Source organism: Emys orbicularis, chromosome 5 (assembly GCF_028017835.1).
Source record: "Emys orbicularis isolate rEmyOrb1 chromosome 5, rEmyOrb1.hap1, whole genome shotgun sequence".
NCBI lineage: Eukaryota > Metazoa > Chordata > Testudines > Emydidae > Emys > Emys orbicularis.
Genome location: NC_088687.1, coordinates 21,755,575 through 21,775,778, shown reverse-complemented (window position 1 = coordinate 21,775,778; position 20,204 = coordinate 21,755,575). Strand labels below are relative to the sequence as shown.

General features: G+C 41.6%; 1 protein-coding gene across 2 annotated transcripts in view; it reads left to right on the top strand.

The window, feature by feature from the left end:
• Positions 1-20,204, top strand: part of GRID2 (glutamate ionotropic receptor delta type subunit 2) — a 1,035,124-nt gene that overhangs the window by 923,709 nt on the left and 91,211 nt on the right. For both annotated transcript variants that reach the window (XM_065405037.1, XM_065405036.1), the window contains one exon: positions 10,209-10,375. In XM_065405037.1, the coding sequence (XP_065261109.1) occupies positions 10,209-10,375 (167 nt within the window). The remainder of the gene's footprint in view (positions 1-10,208; positions 10,376-20,204) is intronic.

Genomic DNA, 20,204 nt, shown 5'->3' with positions numbered 1-20,204 from the left:
GTGGATGACTAGATGTATGGTGTGTTGATGCTCAGGTTTCAGACCACATGGACAGGAAAAATAAAATTAGCTGCAAATGGTAGTGTTCTTCCTCTGTATAGCTAGTGTAGCAGAATGGTAGATACTGGACAACACATGTAGATAGTGGACTGTGAAACAATGTCATCCCTTGACTATAATGGGTATGTGAAACATGGGGGCAAGTGACTAATCTGTGTCTTCTGTTTGTTTCTATATCTGTATTTTCTGTTGTGGTCATTGACACATTCCAAAAGGGTGAATCTGATGAGACTCTGTCTCTGGGTATGCGGTCCTTAATTAAATAGTGGCAATTCAGTTGGTGCCCTATTAGGTAAAGAAAGATCTGCTGCAGTTGGGGGTATGTGGTTTTTATTAGAAATGTATGGAAAAAGCACTGTGAGTGTGTTTTTCTGAAGTAGAGGAATACACTAGTGTGTTCAGGGATTTTGTTTGAGTTCCCAGGCTTGAATACATTTATTTTTCCCCAATCAATTTAACCTTAATTTAAACATTGGGCTTCAAACATTGTTTTATTTTTAAAAATGTGTACACATTTATCTAACTAGAATATTCTATTGTTTTTACAGATGTTACTGCTAATTCTATGTAGCCTGTAATGTATCTTAACATTTTTCCCCTGGACATTTATTTAGCTCTTTTAAAGAAGAAATACAGATTTTTTGCATATCCTGCATATCTCTTTTCGTAAAAACATCTTTAAAAATATTTTACAACACTCAAATGGGAAACCTTGAAGTAGATAGTTACTCTTTATTTTCTTCTGCTATGAAGACTATAATTTTCTGTAATTATAAATGTATATTAAAAATGTTAAAAGTAACATGAAGGACAAGATTATATAGTATTGAACTCAAATACTGTGCTGATGGAGCCTGTAGCCTTCTTCACTTTTATGAGTTGGCCCAAAGACGCTTAGAAATGCCACCAGTAAATATGAATCAACCTTATGCTTCACATATAGTGAAATATATAATGGATCAAATGCGTGCCTGCAGTAACTCCACTGCTTTAGATAGAGTTGCATCAGGGATGAAGTTGGTACAGTGTTTATAGTCAAGGTTTCGACAAGAGGAAAGATCTTATAATGTGTAGTGATACACAGTCTTATGGAAATAATTTTTAACACCACCAATGTGCTGATTTCCCCTGATGTATATAATGCTAAAAAGATTCCCTTTTTACAATAACTCACTTGGAATGGGTCACTAAACTGAAGAGTGGGGTCAAACATTTTGGTCCAATAATCAATCTCCTAGCTTCACTTAAAATCCAGTGTCATGCATACAAAAAATCCTTATAAAAAGACCATATATCCAGTTTTGTTTCTAATTTTGTATGGGGATCTTCATCAAATACACAAAACTTTTTTTAGCCTTTCCCTTACAACACTCGCATGAATGCTGATTATGTGTGATGTAGAAAGAAGGGATACAGTTTGTAGCGCTCAGGCTTTATATCTAGATTGACTAGAAAGCCAGGATTGCTGCTGACTGATAACACACTTCCTCCATACAAATTTTTTTCTCAACCCTCCCAGGTGCTGCATGATAGAGTGTGAACTGCATTCAGATTTGCCATCATTCTGAAATGGCATTATCTCCCCATGAAATTACAATATAACTATGTGGAAATGTAGAATTCAGGAATACAAATCTGCTGTGAGTGATACTACAAAGATCCTGTCCTTTTCCCTTGAGTTTTTGCCTTTATTTAGTCCCTGTAATTGATTGTCGTTCTTTAGCTTTTTGTCATGATGTGGAGCTGGGGGGTTTGCTGTTTATCATGTGTCTCAGAGTGGAGAATTTGCAACATGCTTGTTGAAAAGCTAGAGAATCTACACTCATCTCAGTTATGAGGCTATAGGACTTTGAATTATCATTTTGTTCTAGAATCCACTTCCTCCTTCATTCGTTGTGCCAGCCCCCACCTCCTCAACTTCCCATATAATGGGTACATAGACACATAGCATATAACTCTGTTCTCAGATCTAGATCTCATCTTCATTTTTCTTATTTTTCCTATGTTTAAAATCTCTGCATATTGAGAGAGAGAAATAACCATGAAGATATACTGTGTGAATCTGAGAAGCTAATTTTGCCCTTATGCTAGGAAGCACACACTAAAAAGGGAACCAAATTCATCTAATACTGCCAGACAACTTTACAAGCAGTTGACACTCTCTTAGGGAATGCACTCCTCATTACCAGATAGATAATTGTAACTTAGAGAGAGTTCTGAAGTGAGCAAAATAAATAAATAACAATAATTGGGGAGTTGAAAGGATTGATTTAGGAGAAAAGATTAGAGAGCTACACTAACTATATCTAGCTTGGCTAAGTGACAAGCAAGATGGTGGAGACATGATTACAGCCTATAATATTTGAAAGATTTCAGCCCCAAAGAGGTAGAAAGATCATTTAGAGTGACACAAGGAGTGACTAGAAGTGATGAAAGAAAAATGAAAACAGTAGAAGATTGAAGAAGGAAGAAATAAAATATTTATGCTAAATATCAAGACAAAATTTCTCATAGACCTACTCGGCTAAGGAATAGTCTCCTAAAGGAAATGCGGAAAGCTCTATTGCTTGGGACAAATAATGCAACAAAATGTACTGTGCTGTATGGAACAATACTGTACTGGTATGTAGATGGATGACTTCATATGTCTCCTCAGTGTCTCACTTCTGTGTCCCATAAAGAGCGGTGTCCACTGCATGTACAGCCTGGGATACTTCCAGACCCTAGACACAAATCATGAAGTCTCTGCTGGAACCCAAATTTTAATTGTGACAAGTTTTGCTAGTAGCTGAGAGTTTGGCTTGGTCCAGGGATTTTGCTATTTATTTGCATCTGTTCACTTCATCATGCTTTTTATTGACCAGAAATGTTTTTGCACTCTTTATATTTTCTCATTTTTACTATGAATGGCTTTGACAGCAAGGGACCTAAACAGGAACCTTTTTGAAGTAACTGAGTGGGGTTTTAGCCTGGTTATAAACACACAACTCTCTTTCATTCAGTATGAATCTTCAAGGGTAGATTAAGACAAAACAGGGCATGGCCTACCAAAACTTTGCCTCCAACTACCATCCCCCACCTGTCAAAATTGTTTGCCCTATGAACAGACTCTCTTCCTCCTAACTCAGCCACCTCTCCTTAATTTTCCTATTGCTAAAAATCCATCCCAATCCTCTCCAGGAATTATACCACACCTTGCCTCTTCACTTTCCCTCTCCTGGACTTCTGCTCCTCACTCCTATTTCCCTCACTCATGATCTCCCTCTGAGACGGACCCCTCATGATTCTTCAGTCTTGCATATTGTACTTGTCTGCCTTCCAGACTGGGGTGTGCTACCCCCACAGAGCCTCAGTGCTGAAGAGAGTCTTGTCTTTCTTTCTTGCTCAGAATATGCCTTTAAGTACATTGGGAGCAGGCCGAGCCAGCCCACCACAGGAAGAGCTCGGGGATGGATTGGGCCGACAGCTCCCAGGCTCAGAGGGAGCCTGCAAGCTACACTATCCTTTAGGCTGTAACTTCATCTTTTCCCCACTGCTCCCTGGCCCCCTTGAGATGATTTGCAACCCCAGTGGAGTCCAGAGGGAGAAATTCCTACACATCCCCAAACCCCAGGACTACAATTTCCCTGGCCTTTGTGCAGGTCATGAAGGGTGTGAAAGAGAGTTCCTTGCACCCTGTCCTCCTCCCCCTATCCTTGTATATTCATGCAAGCTCCATGGACAATCTGGTTCCCTCTCTGCTACAAAATCTTAGTTGTTAAAAAGAAGAAAATTCCTCCAGCTCTAGAGCATTAAACAAAAATTGTTCCTCTCCAGCCTTTGTGTGTTTAGTCCAGAGGAGATTGATTATGCATGTGAAAGAATGTATACCAAATGCAAGAGCCTCTTGTGCACTACATCTCTCAAACAAAAATCTATCATGGCATGCTTCAGTAGTTTTTAATTGTAAACAGTCCTTATAAATATCATCTACATTGTCAAGCTCCGATTGAAATGATGTAATGACATGGTGTAATTTAATATGCTGATTTGGGTTTTAATCCTCTTTTGGGCTGCCTAGCCCCAGATGCCCTCTTTATGTTCTGTTTACTTTTTACTTAGCTATTATTTATTACCGTTGTCTCTGTACATCTAGTGAATTCATCTCAATTTTACAATGTGATTGCCTAGTATGATATAGAAATGCAGAATGGAACCAGGGAGAGGGGTCAGGAGAAAAATATCATGACTTCTCTGAGCCCCCAGAGAGACCAATGGGATAGCAAGTCAGTGAAGAATCTAGTAGAGCTGATAGGAAAATTTTTGACGAAACATTTTACATTGGGGAAAAAGTGAATTTGTCCAAATTGAAAGTCTTTGTGGGAAAGGGTCATTCCTAATAAATTTCCCATTTCACAACAATTTTGAAAAGTTTCAAAATTATTTAAATGTCACATTTTGACATTTTCAAAATAAAAAAATGTTTTTGGGTCAAAATGACTTTCCATTTAATAATGTAAGGTAATTATTAGTTAAGGAAAGATTTTGACTTTTCATCCTGATTTGAATTGAGGATATTTTTCAAAATCTCAAATTCTCACAAGATAGGAAAACCATTTCCTACCTGGCTGTAGGATCTCATCTGGTGGTCTCATTGCTGGATCAGTTAGTTAAAACAACTGCTGGGCTTGCAGCTTTTGGTGGTGGTATCATCACTGGAAAGTGGCAGGGAGGGAGATGGAGGATGTGAATAATCAGAGAAAAGGCAACGAACCCAAACTCCACAAGAGAAATAGGGAGCACAAGAACAGTCGCTAGCAAGGTCTTTACCACTAATGTTCAAATGTGGTTTAGCATTTCTTGAACCTGAACATTGGTTCAGCATTTCTTGAACAACTCCAGTAGTAACTCATGAAAGAGTTCATGCTAGGGAAGTACTTTTTCAGCTTATAGGCTGCAGCTATTGGAGGGTGACAGAATCACATGCACTTTAGAGATGACAGGTCTGTACTTTGTGTTGTATTTAACCACTCATGGAGAACATAATCACATACATTTGAGCAAGTCTGACATTCCATCCAGTTGAGGAAAGTGGTGCACCTATACATTGCAGGGGGACAAATTTAGCATAGCATAAATTATATCCTGAGAGTATGCATGAGACTGAGGAGAATATGTGGGAAAGGAAAAGAAAGGCATTAAGCAGGAGTAAGTTCCCTGGATGGTAAAAAGATATTAAGCAGAAGTTAGTGCCCTGGATGGTTGCAGTGTAATTTTCTTTGGATGCAGTACCTCCAATGGAGTAGTATAGATGGAACTGATAGCACCACATGTTAAGTTTGGTTGACACTTCTGTTATAAATTCTTTTCTTCAACTGTTTATAACTTTGACAAACTTTAACCATTTGGGATGATATTTTCCATGATGTGGTCTGCCTCGGGCTGAATGTTTTTGGAAAATTTCAGCCAAATACATGTCAGCTATTTCCAAGAGCAAGGTTAGAGAAAAATACATTGTTTTGCCTAAGGTCAAAAATTCTAATGATGTTTTCTTTGAAAAGCTGTAGTGCTCCTGTGCTTTGGAGCAGGGACTTCAAAATTTGGTACGGAGGTAACCTTTGTGTCAGGAATGTGTTTTGCCATCTCTGTGAAAACTTATCCAGATTTGCCAAGTTATAAGCCTTTAAAAAAATTAAAGTTTGTATATGCTCAGTAGAGACTTCCTAGAGCTTTGCAGACTAAATTCCCTGAAAATTCCATCTGCACTGGGCATGCTCCAGCCCAGGGCTGAGCAGGATTTTCCCTGCAGTTTCAGCTCTGAGCTACCGCGGGCCAAGCCAGGCCAAGGCCAGGCACCAGAACTGAAAACAGGGTGCCTATCTCTCCTGTGCTCTCAATGCCTCTGCTGTTTGACCCAAGCAGCTTGGAGGTAGAAGATGCCTTATACAAAACAGAGGGGGCAAGAGCTGGATGGGGTTGGGAGAGTAGATTGGGACAAGGAGCTGGTGTGGGGAGAGATACTGGGCATGGAGACTGGTGGGGGGAAGGGAAATGGGGTCTGGGAGTTGTAGTCGGGAAAACTGGGAGTTGGAGACTGACTAGTCAGTGAGACTGAGACCTGGGGTGGGGGAGACTGGGACGGGTTAGGCAAGCAGACTGGAACAGTAAGAAAGAGAGCAAAACTGGGCAATTGGGAGTCAGTGGGTGGTAGACTGACATCAGATGAGCCGCTCGGAGGAGACTGGGACTGGCTGGGCAAGGAGATTGGGACTGGGAACCAGTGAGGCAAGAGGAAAGAAGTGTGTGGGGTAGGGGAGACAAACTGACAAAGGAACTGTGAGGTGGAGGATGAGGAGATATTGAGATTGGGATGAGGCACCTAGGAAGGAAGATTGGGACTGGGAGGCAGTGAGGATAGTGAACATAAATAGGGGTGGGGGAGAGAGGCTGGGAGAGGAGCTGGGGCGGGGCACTGGGACTATCTGGGCAAGGAGATTTGTGGGGGATAAGGAATTAAGGGGAGGGAGGGGGAACTGGTATTGGTTGGGCAAGGAGGCTGGGAATGGGAAGAATGGAATGAGAGGAGGGGAGATGAGGACTGGGAAGAAGAGTCCAGAAGAGGAGAGTAGAACCTGGTGCAAGGAGACTGGAACTGGAATCAGAAGCGTGAGGAGTAGAGATTGGGACTCGCTAGGTGAGGAGACTGGAAAAAAGATCCAGGAATGGGGAAGAGACAGGACTGGGACAGGACCAGGTTGGAGGGGATGGGACAGAATCAGTCAAGCTTGGGGGCGTGGGGATAACAGTAGGTGTCCACTACGGCAGTGGTTCTCAACCTGTTTGGGCTCAGAACCCATTTGGACTGTCACGACCCAGAGACCTCGGAGAAGCCCTCAGACCTGATGAGAGACACCCCCATAGGAGTCTCTCAGAGGGCTTGGATGGGGGCTCAGAGCTAAGATTCCAGATTCTAAAACCAAATGTGAACAGCTTGGGAACCACCCCCCCTTGGCAACTGGGGGGAGGGGTAGTGAGCCAAGTCACTCCCCCAAAACATAGTCCCTTCCTGGGAGACAGAGGGTAAAAGGTGGGAGGGATTTGGGGTGCTGGAGCTAAATTGAAGAGATCAGGGGGCATTAGGTATAGTGCGGAAGCAGATGGTGATTTGAGGGTTGCTGAGGAACAAACTGAGGGACAGAGGGGTGTGGGAGTGAAGTGGGAGACTGGGGAAAGAATATGGGGGCAGAGAAGTTGGGGGCACATAGCAAGCTGATAACTCCCAAAAAAACCACACAGACCCCACACATGATCCATAGGGAGCAGAGGGTAAAGGGATGGGGGATTTGGGTTCCTGTGGGATATGGGGGGGGCTGGGGAAAGGAGTTGGGGGCAGAAGGGGTTGGGGGCCAGGATGGATGGTATGACAGAGGGAGAGTCACACAGCTTTGGGATTGGGGATACATTGAGGGGCCCAAGCTGGGGGGTGGGACGGGGGGCATGGAAGATGGGGTGTCACTCGGCTGAGGGGCAGAGGATATGTCAGGGAACCAGTACTTACTGGGAAATGTAACACCAACCGCTACCTCCCGTCTCCTCTCCTGCAAGGCTGTCTGGGTTTGGCTCCCCGCTTCAGGGATTGACCTAATAGCGGGGCTGGCCAGGCCAAATTTGTGAGAGTGGTATTGTGACTTGGTGCATGGGGTCACAGCACCACTTACTCAAATTTAGCCAGGCTGGCCCCCTGCCATCATGATGTAAGGGTGGCTGGGCCATATCTGAGTGGCACTGTGACCCCATGCAGCAGGTCGCAACTCCTGGAGCAGGGAGCTGAGTAACACCAGCTCTGTGATCCTTTGACACATTCTGGTGACCTAGTTTTGAGTCATGATCCAAGTGGAGAAACCCTGGATTAGAGCAAAATCCCTTCCAGCCCCTGGAATGGAACCCAACATTTCTGAGTTTCATCATTCCTCTGCTCATCAATATCTGTGAATCCCATTGGCAAGTGCATGTCTCCTCTTTCTCTAGCACTAACCCACAGAGCAATCCTCTATCAGTTACTCCATTAAGTCAAGTGGCAAGGGCCAGTACAGTGGATCTAAAAGCTCCAAGCCTGCTAATGAACCATTTGGGTGTCAACATGATGGAATTTCTGGGACAGGGTTCAATTTGTTTTTTTAAAAGCCTAGGAGATTACCCACAAAAAGAAGGCAACCTTATGTCTGGCATTTCCTAACTTTTGAGTGTTTGACTTTATAACCTTAGTAATGATCTTTAACATAGTATGTGTGTGTAATTTAATGTAGGAAGTTGCTATAGTGGTGGATATGACGTGGGATGTATCCTCTCCTTATAGGAGTAATGCTTGTGTTTAGATACTACAGTCTTCTTTACATCCCCAAATTGTAGCAGTTTAATTTAAATCAGTTTGTTGTTGTTTTTTTACGATTTTAATTAAACAGGTGCAAGCCCCCTTATTTTGGTCTAAATGAGAATTATTTTAGATTAGTTAAATCTTTTCCTAATTTATTTAGGTAAACCAAAATAAACCCGGTATAAACCAAAATAAGAGTATCCACGCAGCTATAAGTTCAACTGCTGCTACGTTCTTGTGTACGCAGGCACTAGGATCAATTCATGATATGGACCCAGCTGAGGAGTGAGACAGAATGTATGTTCCTCTCTAGGTAAAGCTAATTATATTACATGTGCCAGTGCCATTTCTGTCTTGGACAAATGGGCCACCTAGTATTAATAGTGCTGCTGCTGTGAGGAGTGATATGTCCTGGCAGATTAACAAAGGTTTTGGATGGCAATTACAATTGCAGATTCAGTCACAATTGTGGCGATTCACATCTGCTAGCCCAAGTGCTTCACACAGACAACAAAAGTGCATAAAGTAATGCCAGAAACACCAGGGCTAGTCAACGATACTTCCGAGAGCTCCATCACCCTGGATGATAAAATAATCTTCAGAAAAACAATCATTAAATTGTTTGGCTAAAACTCTGAGCAAGAAAGCTATGCTAACACAGCTGCAGTCACTAATAAAATAGGCTGCATGAACTGCCCATGTAAGATTTACCTACAACCTAGCAGATTCGACAGCAGGGTGGGCAAGGCACATAATTTTTCATTAGTATAACTTAAGGAAGAAATCTTTCCATTAGTGTGGTCTAAGTGGAGCTTTCATTGGAATGGTATTGCGATATGCCAGTCATGGTCAGTCTTGACAATGAAACACAGAGCTGCTACTGTGTTTTTGATTCATTTTTTAATGCAGGGGAAATATATCTGTAGAGCAATGCTTCTCTTTAAAAGAGTCTTGTGTTTCAGATCACTGAAGCAAATTTTCTATCTAGATACTTATCTGGTTCCAATCACCATAGCCTCTGAGCACCTCACAAATATTAATAAATTTATTCTCATGGTATCCTTCTGAAGCAGGGAATTACCATTTTACAGATATGGAATTAAGACAGAGATAAATAGCCAGATTTTCAAAAGTGCTCAGTACCCTGCAGCTCCCTTTGAGCACTTTTGAAAATCTGGCCACTCCATGTTGGTGCCTAAATGAGAGTAGTGCTTTTTTGAAGATCCGTAACCAAGTGACATGTCCAAGGTCATACATGGAATCAGTGGCAGAGCTGAGAATTGATGACAGATCTCCTCAGTCTCAATCCATTGCCTTCACCATAAAATGATCCTTTCACCAGGACCAGAGGGTTGGTCAGAAGTGTGAAGGGAGTAAAATAGGCACTACATTGATTCTCTCTCACGCACACATATCTACACTGTGTGAATTTAGCACAGGTGAAAGGTGCCCAATTGATAGCCCTGGGGACTGAAGTCCTCCATTTATACACTGAACAGGAAGAGTATAAGCTTATCCCAAATTCTCCACCCGCATGCCTCATCCCTGAGGGCAAATTGTTTTCAGTTCACATTCAGTTCCTAGCATGCCTGCTGCATCTACAAACCAAAGCATCAACCAGCATCAGCTGTGGCAGTGGTTTTGGGGATATAGACACGTAACTGCTGGGAACTGGACTGAAACCCCAACATTTTTTTAATCACACAGCCTTCAGATGGTAACAAGTTTTGGTCACAACTGCCTTGTTTTGGAGTTGACAAGCTGCAGCCTTAAGCTCTTCTTCTATTTGCTACAGGTGAAATATGGGAACTACGCCTTTGTGTGGGATGCAGCAGTTCTGGAATACGTGGCCATCAATGACCCAGACTGCTCCTTTTACACAGTTGGGAACACTGTCGCAGACAGGGGATATGGAATTGCACTCCAGCATGGCAGCCCCTACAGAGACGTCTTCTCACAAAGGTAAGATTCAGGAGAGGATGGAATAGGGATTAAGGGAAGATATCTCTCGGTTCTGGAACCATTTCTAGTTGCATTTTCTTTGGGAGAAAAACTTCCTGTTATTGCTGCTGTCCACTCCTTGACTTTGTACATATGCATTCACTTATTTGGGAATGTACGTAAAAACAGAAAAATGCCCCGCTTAGCAAAAAGAAAGGAATGAAAAAAGACACTGGTGTCGCCTGGCCTTACATCATCAAACATATTGAAGCCGGTGACTGCCAATTGCATATTCTGGTATTTTATGCTGAATTATTCATTCCTCTAGCAGTCTCATTAAAATACTAGTTTTGCTTTAGTTGCTCTCACCCCCTCCTGAGAAACATCAGAGAGTTGCACTGAACTTTATTGGCAGCAAAAAATGATTTGTGGAACCTCTGTTATGTGGCTAGCAGGGTCCCACACTCAGTGCTTTTGAGAAGATGTCCCCTCCCCCAAAAAAGTTACAAGCCTTTTCTAAGGAGAGAAAATCGTGTAAGAAAGTTCTGAGGTTTTTCCAAAGCTTACTCAACCTTTTGGAACTGGAAAAGTGAGATCTCTAGTGAGATTCCTGGTACCTGTTGCTTTTGGTCAGACCAGAAATACCAACAGAATTGTCTTTATTGTGCTTTCTCAGCATTCAGTATTAACTCAAAATTGCAGATGCACGTAAAATGGAAAAAAACCCAACAATAATGAACAAACATACTTTTATAAACCACAGGAAAGCTTTATTTTGTATCCAGTTTGAATTTTGGATGAAGGTCTGGGTGAATTATATGGTTCCTATTTATTCCAAACTTTTTCTCCCAACCCTATTGCTAAGTATTTGCGCTTAAGGCAAATGACAAAATTTCACACTTGCTTTGTTGGAATTTCTTCTGTGTGGCTGTCATATTGGATATCCTTCATTATGTCATATGAATATGTTTCATTCAGGCTTGTTCTCCTTGTGTTCACTTTCTTTGAATATTCAGACTATTCAGATACTGGCACAGATATCTGCAGAAAGCAAATGTCAGAGTTTTGATATTGAATATTCACAGGACTGAATTTTAAATTCTCCTGTCCAAGTAATTGTGCCAGAATTGTGCTTGTGCATTTATCATCACAGGGGAAAGAAACAACCAGAAATAATGCTATGTGACTTATCTGACAACTAAGCAGCACAATTTGATTTTTAAATATTTGCATTCACTTAATAGAGTATATTAAAAAAGATGGTTGAATTATTTTAAGTAATACGTAAATTCAAGGAAATCATTATCTGCTCATAGATATTCTATGAGCAGAAAGGGACTAATATTCAGTTAATATATTACTGATTGGGAACTATTTGCCTGACTTGTGCTCTGAGATAAACTTTAACAAAAATCTAAAAGTTTACAGAAGTGATGAAGAAGTTAAATGCATTGAGCTATATATTTGATTGTGTGTGTGTGTATATATATATATATGTATATATATATATATATATATATATATATATATATATATATATATTGCTTGCTTATTTTGCATAGTGTATATCAAACGAACAATGCTAGAGTCCTAGATATTTTCTGCTGAGCTTACATGGACATGTTCACTGAAAGTTTCAATATTTTTGACAAGCAACTCCCTATAATGTTTTATATATTTACATTATAGGGAGTTGCTTGTCAAAAATATTGAAACTTTCAGTGAACATGTCCATGTAAGCTCAGCAGAAAATATCTAGGACTCTAGCATTGATATACACTATGCAAAATAAGCAAGCATAAATCCTTCCTATAATCTTTCTAAGGAATGTCCCCAGCCATCTAAGCTCTGGAACAGCTACATAGAGAGGGGAGAGTGACGTGATCAGGTGTCTTTCGGGGTCTTAAGTCATCTTGTTCTAGCATTAGCCACATGAGTTTGATTTTAAGAAATGGAAACAGAGAGAAGCAGGAGACCAAGGATGAAACCCTGGTCCCACTGAAGTCACTAGGAATTTTGTCCAGTCCTGTACATGAAGGCTTTGATATCTTCAGATCAAGAGTGATATATATGTGCAAAATAATAGTAGTATTTTCATTTTATTAATAGTAACTATAGTTTTGTTACTGATACAATAATAGCATCTGCAAGCAGGGATATACTTGCGAGGCATATTAGTCCCCACGGTATTAGACATGATCGCCACTAGAGTTAAGAAAAAAAATCCCCCCGTGGTACAGTATTGAACAAATAGGGAGGTTTGATTATGCCGTCATCTGAAGCATTGACATTCACTGTGCAGGTCTGACAGTTCTAAGTAAAGTACAGTTTTATTTTGTCTCAGAATCGCAGCATTTCAGTATATTATTTTTTGAAGGCATATGTAAGCAGAAAGAAGCGTAAAAACTTGCACTTATGTAGCACCTTTTATCTGAGGATCTTTGAAGCTCTGTATAAATAATAGCATTCCTCTGAGAAAAGAAAGGAATTTTTCCCTTAATACATGGGTAAATTGCGGCACAGAGGGAGTTAAGTGACTTTCCTAAGGTCACAATTTGTCAGTGGCAGAGTCAGGAATATAGAACCCAGCATTCTTGATTTTCAGTCCTCTGCTCTAATACTCTAACACAGCATGGGAGAGTAGGTGGATGGATAATTTATGAGATCTGTAGAGTCTGGGGAGTCTGAACTGGTATTATGCAATTTTAGCACTAATGAGCAAAGAACTGATTATATCATCAGGACTGATGACTGACCAGAAGGGACATGACCCCATGCACCTAGGTGGGCCAGAATGCGCCTGTCAGGGCAGTGCTGGTGAACAATTTAGAGAGTTCGATTATGTATACGCTGAAAACCTATGTGACCTCCCTTTAAATAACTTTCTATTTCTTTGTTATGAGATTCTGTGAGAGGGAAGCTGCCCCTCTAGGGGTCAAGGGCTCAGCCTACCTCTGACAGGCTCCACAAGTGGGAATAAGGCAGCTCAGGTTCACCTCTGAGTAGTTAACTCACTGAGTAACTGGGAGGCATTTAATTAGGCAGGGGAGGCCCTGTGCATGACTAAAGACTACTGCTGTGTGAGGGTGAACTCTTGCGGAGAAAGGAAGCTGCTGGAGAGATTGCAGAGAGAAGACTCCTCCAGCAGATAGGAGAAGCTGTCAGAGAAGCCACCACTTGAAAGAAGGAGAAGCAGGGCAGGGGAAGCCTACAGAAGAGGAGAGGTAGGAAGTAGCTCAGAGAGCAGCATGAGACTGAGAAGGATTGGTTTTGATTGTTCCAAACAAGGGCCCTGAGTTGGAACCCAGTGGAGTGGGTGTGGGGCTGGGTCTCCATACCTACTCCCACCAAGAACTCTGGAGACAAATTATTTAAACTCAGGAGACCTAGGGTTCTCTAGCTCCCTGAAGGGGGCAGAGGTGATTACTAACCTGACCAGAGGGCTGGGTCACAACAGGGACTTGACAAACACAGAATTGAAAGTGGCAGCATAAAGGGGACAGAGTAAAGTGGTGTAATTCCCCATCCTGCCACAAGGGATCACTAACAGGCAGAGGACCCATATTAGACCCTCTTATATTCCATTGTTAATTACATCTGTCAATTTAAATTTAAGCATTTGAACCTGGGGAACAGTACTTAAGAAACAGGCACCATGAAGAGAGAGCTTGCTTACATGGCAGGTTTTTCAAAGCTCTCTTAGTACTGTTTATCATGACTACTATCATGAGTATTTTACAAATCACCCTTGCTTCTCTTTCTAATGGAAAGGATGAATAATCATCAATTGCAGCAATCTATATTCTAGACAGAAGGAAATAAATTTTGCTGCGGTGGAATTAGCAAATGTTCCTATGAATATTTCAAAGTCCTTAATGTTATAGGGTATCCATTTGAAATGTATTGGCATTTCCTGCTCTCTCCTGGGCTAGTCAGATTTATGTGAAAATGCAGGTCTTTGCATTTATGAAATATCCAAATTCTGTATAGCGCCATCAGCTGAACAGTGTTAAATTCCTAGAGTACAGCTGTATAAGGTCTTGCAAGATGACCAAAAACAAAAATCAAAAAAATCCTTGATCTCAACCCAGGGAGCATGAGCAGCACAGGACTCATTGTTACTTTTTCAGAACAGGAAACACCCAGCATAGGGGATTCCTCGTAACAAGGGAGAGAGAAAAAGATCCCCAGGTACCCAAGAGGCCAGATGATGACTACTCCCCCTCTGCTCTCAAGGGCTGTAGATCATGATTCTCAGCTGGGCACTTGAAGTCAAAAGGAGACTGTGGTAACTTTCAGATACTTAGGATGTGCTGGCATGCTCTTCTCCAAGGTGTCCACAGGGTAAGACACATGGAGAAGGCTAAAACATTGGGGGAATTTAATGACCTACACCTGCTCTGTGAACTATCGCAATCTCTGTTCTCTAGAACAGAATCACTCATATAGCCAGTTCCCCTTCACCTCCCAGTATTGAGTTACATTTTTACATAGTAAAGCTAATTGATAGCAGGTCTAATGCATTTCTCATTTAGAGCTGCCAACACTTAATCTCCAAATCTTTCAAACAACATAAAATTCTCTGATGTAACTTCCTGTAATAGTTGAGCCTGATGTGTGGTCCCATCGTATTATTGTGTATTGTCTCAAATGGTTTGATTGAGATCAAAAGAATCTTGGGACAGCCCCCAACCAAGAACACAGTGACAATGGAACTGCTGTGTGGACACATTCATATCAGGTTAAGGCTTGGTCTACACATACAGATGCAGCAGTTTAACTAACGGTGTGACTTTTAGGTTGATTTAGTTAAATAGGTGCAAAATTCTATGTGGATGTACTTACGTCTGTTTAGTTTATTGTTCATAAATTTACAGGCACAAGCTAACCTCATGTAATTAGTTTTAAACTGATATAAGTGTGTCCACACATAAGTTTGCCCTAATTTAACTAAATCAGTTTAAAATAACACCATTGCAAGTCTGTGTATAGACAAGGCCTAGCAGAGGATACAGTAATTAAACACACATTCTGAAACCTTCGTATCAATAGCCTCTCTAACTACTTTTTTTTAACTAACAGGTTTTAAAAAAGCAAGAGTAAAACAAAATATTAGATTTTCTTTTGAAATTCTGCAGATTTAAGCATTTGGGGCTAAAAAAATCATTTGGCTTTCAGCGCAGTGTAGAAATTGCAAACAGTAAATGAGAAAAGTTGTTCTGCTCTAAATGGAATATCAAAATGTCTTCAAATAAGCATTTTTGTGGTATTATTTATTAAGATAAAAGGGTAAAAACTGGAAGCTTTAGAAAAAGAAGCAACTGGTCTTTGAATCTATGTATAGGCTTTGTTCTAAGCTGAAACAAAGTAAGGCTTCTAAAAATTTAATGAGACTGTTTTATAGCAGTATTCACATATGAAGGGAACCACTCAGGGTCTCTCAGATAGACATTGTGACCACTGTCTGTATAATTGTATCTTTGAAACCAGTTGCTTCCACTCCATCTAGAATTCGGATACAATGTAATTGTATCAAAATAATAATGAAATCTTTCTAGGAAAGATTTGAATAATGGACCTTTCAGCTTGTCTCAATGACTTCATAATCACTTGGCAGATTTTGACAAATACACCTGTCCATGCCATTAGACAACAAATCAACGTGCTCAGGTAGGTTAGAATACCCCCCCCCTTTTTTTTTTTGCCATTAATACATGACCTTCTGTGCACTAGCAGCCCTGTGGGCAGCACACTAGAGTTATTTTTTAAAAGTAATGACAGGGGCTTTAATACTGCGAACTACTGAATGCTACAGGAAAAGTTCCAGGAGGATGTGTCCCTTGGTTCAGTAGGAACTGTGTGCTGACATGCAACGTGACACCTATTAAGAACTCTCTTCAATCCTGAGCCTTAAATCCTCCACTGCACTCCTGGGAGGTATACAAATAATTGTAAATTCTATCAGGATATGTCATAGAAGTCTATATTTCCCATGGTGCTACAGCAGTTGCTCAGTTCTGAGCATGTGGTGTCTATTGTAGGTCAAGAACAAGGCAACAGCTAAATGTTCTGTTCTCATTCACATCTCCACTTTTCCTATTACACTCAGATTTTTCAGTTCTGTGTTAGGATCCAAACCATAGATGTTGTTAGAGAGAGAAAAGGTAAATTTTTTATAAGCTTCAGAGGCCAGTGGCCTGATTTTCACTGAGGTAATTGGGAGCTGTTAGTGCTCAATACCTCTGAAAATCAAGTGTTAGAGGGCTTTTCCTTCACCCCCTCCCCCGGTTCTTGTCACACAGACAGAAAGCAGAAGACCAAAAGTCCGAAGTGCAGGTAACGCAATGTTTATTGGGGTTAGTTCCAAGCAAGCATATCCATAGCGCTACACGACTGCAGAGTCTGTGTCCCAATGATCTGTTCCCAGCTCTGATGCCACAGAGCATTGCCTCTGTCCACATTCCCACCTCCTCCTCCTTAGCAGGCCCAAATATACCTGTAGTGCATGCCCCTAGTCACACCCCTTACAACTTATGGTTATGTTCCGTTTTGGAGGGTTGTGAGTCTGAGGACTTTGTCCCACCTCTTTTGTATTCCATGGGAGGGGTAAAGGGTGAGGTTATGCTCTGGCCAAGGCCCGGCTTTTCTTTGGCTTTTAATGTTTTTCTGCCTTTTCCCCCATCCCCCTCCTAACTTGTTGCTTGACCTTGGCTTGAGAGAAGAGCCAGGCAGCCTTCCAGTCTATGCTCATATATTACACTCACACTATACCCTGTAACACTTTAGCTGTGCTCTGTTTCTTAACTCTTTCTCATTGTACTAACAAACCCATCTGGCTGGGCAGAAGCAACACACAGTGTTGTTATCAATTGTTCTTCACACATATTAGTAAGGATTTAAGAGGATCAAAAGTCAAACCCAAAATTCTATCTCAGGCTGACAAACAAGACTATATACTAACATCAAGCCACAATTGTTTTGTATTTTTCATACACAATAAGCAACTATGTTCCTATTTGTTTAAACAAATTTACTTTGAGATGAAGGGAAACAATGTAAGAACAAAGGTAAAGTCGCCATCAGAAAGCACAGTGTCACTCCTCTGTAGCATGCAGGGTCAGCTGTGCCTTGCAGAATGGCAGCTGCCTCAGCAAACTTCTGGACACTTAAAGTTGTACACACAGAAAACAAGATCATAACAATTGCATGTATTATACTCATGACTTCAGAGGAGAAGTTCTTGGCACATGGAGCTTCAGTATTGCTACTTTGGAAACCTAACATACAGCTTACCAGAAATGATGAAAAGTCATGATGAATTAGTGGCTCAGAAGGTGAACGCAGTTCCCTTTTTTTTACAATTATAAGCAAAAGAAATAGAGACGGGTAGTGATTTTCCTGGTGCCAGCTTCAAAGCTTTGCTTCATGTATCTCATTCATCATGCTTTCAAGAATCCAAATTTCAGATTCATAGGAGAGAACCAGGTCTGGTGTAGCTTTTGGCTGTGCTCACAGCAGCTGGCGCTCTCTTCTGTCATTTTTATCACTTCAGTAAACCCACAGGTCCCAGAAAGTCTCTGCCCTGTCATGGGTAGAAATGTGTTATATAGGAAGCCTTTAAGATAAACTCCAGTTAAAGTCTCCACCTCTGAAAATGTCACCCTCTCTCCATGCTGCTCCAGCAGACCTCTGACCCTAGATGAAAAGGAGGGTTGCTATATTCTGTATACCCAGTCTGTGTGTCAGTGAATCTAGGCCAGTGGCCCAGGACCAAAAGTGGAACTATGAGAAGAGCTTATAGTCTCATCCCAATAAAATACCTTACCTGCAAAAAACTATCATTGTGCCCTTTACAGCCCCACCTCAAGCAATCCATTCTCCTCCTCCCACCTCTCCACATAAGTGTCCTCCTCCTCTTCCTTACAGAGAACCTCTGACCCGCAAGTTTACAATACAGCCTTACAAGTTAAACCAATACTCCCCATAGTAGCGTATCACCAAAAATAATAACCTCCCCATAATTATTATTATTATGAAGACAGACCCTCACTATCCTAGGGAGGCTTTGTCTCGCCACATCCCACCCCACTGCATGCCCAAGGTGGAATGCCCAGGGAGTTCTACGCTGTCTAGAAAGGAGTTGCCTGGCTTATTATCTGTCTGCACCTCCCCTGCTGTGTGCAGCTGGTGATGGTGGTACAGCAAAGCATGCTTTTCTTACAGTTGCCCTGCAGGGGTTAAATTAAGCTAAGAAGGGGGCCAGTTAACACGACAGGCCACAGCAGAGGGGTATCAGGTGGCTTCAGTAATCCCCTGACTGAATAATGAGGAAGCCCAGCTGAGGAGGAAGGGACTGGGCTGGGTATATAAAGACAGGAAGTTGGTAGTAGAGCGGGGGCTACAGGGAAGTAGTTAGCAGCTGCTCCCTGAGTGATGGGAGGTGTTTTGGGGGGTTACAGAGCAAAGGTAACTCCCTTAGAGAAAGAAGTTTTGGGGCTGGCAAACCTGCAGAAGTGGGGGAGCCAGAAAATTAGGAAAGGCTCAGGGAAGAGGCAGATCCAGAATGGAACAGACCTTGGCTGCTGATGAGGGTCTGTGAGCTGGAACCTGAATTAGAGGGTGGGCCCAGGTTCCTCTACTAGCCACTGGGGAAGTGGACCAGCTGGGCAGTGGATGCGAAGAGGGCCTGAGCCCATTTGTAAGAAGAGACTTTACTACTCTGGAAGGGAGGACATATGTGACTTAGCCAGAGGGCTAAGCCATGAACACAGGGCATCTTGCCTCGCTGAGAGCTAGGAAGAGAAGGCAGAGCCTGTGGCAGGAGGTGGTGAACCTGGAATCAGCTAATCCCTAGAATGACCAGGAGGAGGTGCACTAGCAGTGAGCAGATTCCCTGACAAGCGGTTAGGAAACGAACTGTATTGGTTCTGCCTGCACTGCTCCCTGTTGGATGGTACTGGTGCTTATGGGGCTTAAGTTAGATATATAATAAAGGTTGAAATAAATTGAAACACAAATAGAAACACGGCTGAAAGTCTAATGCAGCTTTTTGCTTTATTATTAATTGGTGGCGGAAAGGTTAAAAGATTCTGATGCAGCTCAGCTGCAGATGGCGCATGATGAGACAGTCTTGGGGAAAGGCACTGGAGCTTTCTTAATACAGTGTGCCATTTCAAGGAAGCTGGTCACAGATAAATCACAAAACAACTACACAGTTCAGCATGATTGGCAGTTTTAGTTCAATAGATGCCCCAGGCTAGAATGTCAGAGGGATTCTGCAGGTTGGAACTTAGGTGCAATGGAAGAGCCATGTATGAAAGCTTGTATAGCCCCTGCCTACACTGAGCATGGTCCAAGTTAGTGCAGTAATCCCTCGTCTTCATGATGAGCACTTCGTTTACAGTTATAAAAAGAAAAACTGGTTATGCAAATTGAATCCCCACTGATTGTGTAAGCCACTGCAAAGAAGCACTCTATTCTGTATGTGTTAAAGGTGATGGTATACATTACCTACTAAACTATTTCTTACTAATTAGCCTCCTTTTTTTTTTTTTTTTTTTTGCCTTAAGCAACAGAGTTTTGACATGTAAAGGGTCAATTTTTGCCCTCAAATGTACATGCAGTTTCCACGGGGAAATCCAAGGTTGTGAAAATACTATATTGCATTCCTGACATTATAATGTTATATTGGCGGAGTTTATATGTCCATCACTTAAAAGTGCTCAGTTGTAAATTCAAATAACAGTAAAACTAAAATATATTCCAGCATGTTGCTACCCTCCGTGATCTTTTCTCGTTTTGTATTTCTTACTGGTACAGAAGTTAGATTTCGGGTCGCTTAGAACCAAAC